Source organism: Schistocerca serialis, chromosome 6, assembly GCF_023864345.2.
Source record: "Schistocerca serialis cubense isolate TAMUIC-IGC-003099 chromosome 6, iqSchSeri2.2, whole genome shotgun sequence".
Classification (NCBI taxonomy): domain Eukaryota; kingdom Metazoa; phylum Arthropoda; class Insecta; order Orthoptera; family Acrididae; genus Schistocerca; species Schistocerca serialis.
The window spans coordinates 388,429,844-388,435,843 of record NC_064643.1 but is presented as its reverse complement, the minus strand read 5'-3'; the positions used below and the strand labels follow the sequence as shown (position 1 = coordinate 388,435,843).

Sequence of the window (6,000 nt, the reverse complement as noted above, 5' to 3'; positions counted from 1 at the left end):
GAAGCTACCATGTCATCTCACATATGTATAACTCACTTGTGTATTGAGCAAGAAGTTACAAATTAAAAGGAATTCAAAATTAGTTTTGTTCATTGATTTGGATTTGCAACAATACATCTGGCGACAAGAATTTTGAGAGCTGGTTGATACACCCAAATGATTTATATGAGAAATCCATTCTTGTACCCAGTGTTTGTGGGATAATATCCTTTTGGTTAATGTCTCTGTAAGTTCTTGTCCAAAGATTTGTATAATTACATTTACACCAGCGATATTCTGGTTGACACCATCTTGAATATGGTGCCAGTAGAGAATAAGATTAAGTGTTGAAAATTACTGGGCTCTGGGTGCCCACATTTCAGACGATGATTGGGTGGGGTTGGAGGGGTGGGGATGGAGAAGGGCTGATCACATGTGCAAGTTTTTATTGCCTGTGGAAACATGGCTTAGGCGTAGTTTCCGCAGATATGAATTACTTGCAGGTGCATGCTACCACCACCAATTTCATAAAATCGAATTTCAACCCACCTCTCCTACTGAAATTAGGAAAATAATAAATTCACTGAAAAGTAAAAGCTCACATGAAATTGACAGCATTTACAACACTGTACTAAAAGCTAGTTCCCAACAAATAAGTAGGATTCTCAGCCACATATGTAGTAGCTCACTGAAACAGGGCATCTTTCCAGATAGACTGAAATACACTATTCATAAACCATTGCATAAATAGGAGGATAGATCTGATACTAACAACTACAGCCTAATCTCACTTCTATCCAAAATTCTTGAAAAAGTAATGTATTCAAGAGTAGCATGACATATTTGTAAAAATGAAGTATTAACAAAATGTCAATTCGGTTTTCAGAAAGGCTTTTCAACAGAAAGTACCATGTATGATTTCACTGATCAAATATTAAATACACTGAATAACTGAACATCACCAATTGAGATTTTTTGTGATCTCTCAAAGGCTTTTGATTTTGTGAATCATGAAATTCTTCTAGGCAAGCTTAAGTATTGTGGTATGAGTGGGATAGTGCACAAATTGTTTAGTTCATATTTAAACGGAAAAATGCAGAAGGTTGAAATTAACAGTACAGATAGTCTGCAAAAACCGGCAATGTCCTCTAACTGGGGAGGTATCAAGAACGGTGTCCCACAGGGTTCAGTCTTGAGTCCCTTATTGTTCTTAATATATATTAACGACTTGCCACTCTATATTCATGAAGATGCAAAGCTAGTTCTTTTTGCTGATGATACAATTATAGTAATCACACCTAACGGGTAAGAATCAGCTGTGGAAATTGGAAATAATGTCTTTCTGAAAATAATTAGGTGGTCTTCTGCAGATGGACTCTCACTAAATTTTGAGAAAACACAATTTATACAATTCTGTACAGTAAATGGCATAACACCATTGATAAATATGGTCTATGAACAGAAGTCTAATGTTAAGGCAGAATACTCAAAATTTCTGGGTGTGTGCATTGACGAGATATTGAATTGGAAGAAACACATCTATGATCTGCTGAAACGATTATGTTCAGCTACTTATGGGATTAGGGTTATTGCAAATTTTGGTAATAAACATATCAGTAAATTAGACTACTATGCCTTTTTTCGTTCACTGCTTTCGTATGGCGTCATATTTTTGGGCAATTCATCATTAAGAGAGAAAGTATTCATTGCACAAAAGCGTGTAATCAGAATAATAGCAGGAGCCCACCCAAGATCACCTTGAATATTTATTTAAGGAACTCGGGTTGTTCACAGTACCTTCGCAATACATATATTCACTTCTGAAATTTGTCCTTAATAACCCGTCCCAATTCAAAAATAACAGCGAAGTGCATGGCTACAACACTAGAAGAAAGGATGATTTTCAGTACTCTGGATTAAACCTCACTTTGATACACAAAGGGGTGAATTATGCTGCCACAAAAATCTTTGATCATTTGTCAAATAGTGTTAAAAGTCTGACTGATAGCCAACCAACATTTAAAAGCAAATTAAAAGAATTTCTGAACGGCAACTCCTACTCAACAGATGAATTCTTAGACATAAACTAGTACCTGTAACAAAAATTATTATTTTGTGTAAAGAAAACTTATTTTGAAGTGACACGTTCCACATCGTTACGAAATGTCGCATTCATGATCTATAGAACAAAGATTAATGTATTTACTAATAAGTGTGTGCACATTTCCACGTGCAAGTTTTTCTGCACTGCAGGATACTTCGTCTGATTTGCACCAGTGTGAGACACATGTTGAAATCGATCTATAATGCGTACATTGAAATAATCTTTGGTGTGTTTATTTGTGGCTTTGCGCGAAGTTGAAATTGATGTGCATTGTATTTGGTTGTTTATAATGAACGTGGTGAACTTTACCTTGCACGTGGATAATAACACATATTGACGGTATTAGGCGCAAACGATACGTTGAAACACTGTGAGGATGAATTTTACATTCGGAACTCCTGTTTCCAAACCTGCTACAGGTTTTACCTTATCTCTTCCCGCGGCGAGTACAGGTAAGATAATGCCTTTTTTGTGAGAATTCTAATATAAGGACGCTTAATACTTATCGAAGACCGTGGAATGTGAAATGAATTGAGTTTTCATCTGTTAATTTCGATTTGTTTGTGTACTCATGTTCGAAACATGGCTTATTGTTATGTTACAACGCAACTGCGTAAATTTGTGTTTATACAGGGAAGTTTCCCAATTCCTGATGTAATGCACCGTGGCTTTTAAGTATGTGTTGGTACCAGCTTGTGTGACAGTCGCGTCGTAATGGGAAGCTCATTAACTTTTACCTGTACCCATTAGATTAGATTAATACTTGTTCCATAGATCATGAATACGACACTTCGTAATGATATGGAACGTGTCAGGTTAATAAAAGATGTCTGTACAAGATATTACATTACACAAAATACTGCATGACACTAATGTTTAAGTTTTTTTTCCCTTAATTGATATCTAAAAATTCAGCCAATGAGTAGAAGGAGTTGTCATCTAGAAATTCTTTTAATTTATTTTTAAATGTTAGTTGGCTATCTGTCAGGCTTTTGATGCCGTTTGGTAGGTGGCCAAAGACTTTTGTGGCAGCATAATTTACCCCTTTCTGTGCCAAAGTCAGATTTAACCCTGCATAGTGTGGATCATCCTTTCTCGTGGTGTTATAGTTATGCACACTGCTATTACTTTTGAACTGGGTTGGATTATTAACAACAAATTTCATAAGTGAATATATATATATATATATACTGTGAGGATCCCTAGACCCTTAAATAGATGTCTGCAGGATGACTGTGGGTGGGCTCCAGAAATTATTCTGATTACACGTTCTTGAGCAATGAATACTTTTCTACTCAATGATGAATTACCCCGGAATATGATGCCATATGAAAGCAGTGAATGAAAGTAGGCATAGTAAGCTAATTTACTGAGATTTGTATCAGCAAAATTTGCAATAACTCTAATAGCATACGTTTCAGCAGACCATCAATGTGTTGCTTCCAGTTTAACCTTTCATCAATGGACACACCTAAAAATTTTGAAAATTGTACCTTAGCTACAGACTTATGTTCAAAGTCTATATTTATTACTGGAGTTGTGCCATTTACTGCACGGAACTGTATATACTGTGTTTTATCAAAATTTAAAGAGTCCGTTTGCTGAGAACCACTTAATAATTTTGTGAAAAACATCATTTACAATTACATCACTTAGTTCTTACTATACTTGTATCATCAGCAAAAAGAACTAACTTTGCATCTTCATCAACGTGGAATGGTAAGTCTTTAATGTATATCATGAACAGTAAAGGACCTAAGACCGAACCCTGTGGGAACCCGTACTTGATAGCCTCCCAGTTTGAGGAATCAGCTGTTGTTTTAACATTACATGAACCACTTATTTCAACTTTCTGCATTCTTCCAGTTAAGTATGAGTTAAACCATTCGTGCACTGCCCCCCTCAAACTATAATGATTTAGCTTATCTAAAAGAATTCCATGATTTACACAATCAAAGGCCTTTGAGAGATCACAAAAAATACCAATGGGTGATGTCCGGTTATTCATAGGATTTAATATTTGATCAGTGAAAGCATATATAGCATTTTCTGTTGAAAAGCCTTTCTGAAAACCAAACTGACATTTTGTTAGTACTTAATTTTTGCAAATATTGGAGGCTACTCTTGAATACATTACTTTCTCAAAAATTTTTGGTAGAGCTGTCAGAAGAGAGATTGGATGGTAGTTGTTGACATCCGACATATCCCCATTTTTATGCAATGGCATGTTTCAGTCTATCGGAGAAAACACCCTGCTCCAAAGAGCTATTACATACGTGGCTGAGAATCCTACTTATCTGTGGGGAACAAGCTTTAAGTACCTTACTGGAAATGCCATCAATTCTGTAAGAGCTTTTGCTTTTAGTGAGTTTATTATTTTACTGATTTCAGAGGGAGAGGTTGGTGGAATTACAGTTGTTTCAAACTGCACAGGTATGGCCTCTTCTATTAGTAGCCTTGCCTCTTCTAGTGAAGATCTAGATCCTATTTTCTCCACAACATTTAAAAAATGATTATTGAAAATATTTTCAATTTCTGATTGTTTGTTAGTACACTTGTCATTCAGTTTTATGGCACTGAAGTCTTCCTGTACTCTTGGTTGCCCTGTTTCCCTTTCAATAATATTCCAAATTGCTTTAATTTTATTATCAGAGTTACTGATCTCAGACATGATACATATGCTTCTGGACTTTTTAATAACTTCTCTTAGTACCGCACAATAGCTTTTATAATATTGAACAATTTCGGGGTCAGTACTCCCTCTTGCTGTTAGATACAGTTCTCTTTTACGGTTGCAAGATATTCTTATTCCTTTAGTTAGCCAAGGTTTTTTTATATGTTTTCTTGGAATTATGTTTAACTATTTTCTTGGGAAACAATTTTCAAATACCCTTAAAAATGTATTGTGAAATAAGTGATATTTCAAGTTTGCATCGGGTTCCTTATGCACTTCATCCCCTTTCTAGCTGCTGTAGGCTTTCCCTAAAGTTTGCAATATTTATATTGTTAATTGAATGCACTGCTTTGAAAGTCTGATTTGATATACTGCTTGGAGCTATGTCAGGTACTGTAACTAGCTGTGCACCATGATCTGAAAGACCATTCTCAACAGGATACGCATTTTTGTCCTTAAACTTATCTTGGTCTATAAAAAAGTTATCTATCAATGCACTGCTGTTCTTTGTTATCCGAGTAGGAAAATCAATGACGGAGCTCAAATTGAAAGAACTGAGAAATACTACTAGGTCATTCTTCCTATTACACTCTTTCAGGGAATCTACATTGAAATCCCCACAAATGATAATTTGCTTCCCCCTGTCTGACAGATAGCACAACAAAGCATCCAAGTTCCCTAGAAATAGCTGGAAATTCCCTGAGGGGGACCTATACACTGTTACAATTATGAAAGAGCCATAATTTAGTTTAAGTTCAGTGGCACATGCTTCCATATCTTGCTCTACACAAAATTTTTTACACTGTGGAAGCTTTTGACATATATGGCAACTCCTCCTCTCACCATATTATCTCTACTTACATGTGCAGCTAATTTGTACCCATTGATGCTAACATTTTGCATATCAGTGACAGTGTGATGCTCAGACAGGCATAGTACATCTATTACATTCTCAGTTTCTATATCTTCTAAACAAAGCAGAAGCTCATCAATTTTATTCTTCAATCCCCCAATATTTTGATGAAATATACTAACATTATTTTTCACTTTACTTTTGTGAGTATCTTGAACTTTTTTAACATCTATAGTACTTGCCTGGCTGAGTTTCCCACTGGACACTGATCTTACACTAAAAAATAGTTTCCACCATGAGATATAGTTCCTCCCCCATTTCCTGCTATCAGCCCAGCCAGTTTACCCTTTCCTTTCTTGTTGAGGTGTAGGCCATGTCTAGTATAGTCCC

General features: G+C 35.7%; 1 protein-coding gene across 5 annotated transcripts in view; it reads left to right on the top strand.

Annotated features, from left to right (window-relative positions):
• The first annotated feature begins 2,281 nt into the window (after positions 1-2,281).
• Positions 2,282-6,000, top strand: part of LOC126483837 (nuclear pore glycoprotein p62) — a 35,466-nt gene continuing 31,747 nt past the window's right edge. For 2 of the 5 annotated variants that reach the window (XM_050107045.1, XM_050107046.1), the window contains exon 1: positions 2,283-2,535. In XM_050107045.1, coding sequence (XP_049963002.1) covers positions 2,460-2,535 — 76 coding nt within the window. In that variant the 5' untranslated portion in view covers positions 2,283-2,459. Of the gene's footprint in view, positions 2,536-6,000 lie in introns of all 5 variants that reach the window. The other 3 variants (XM_050107044.1, XM_050107049.1, XM_050107047.1) reach the window with 3 other exon arrangements.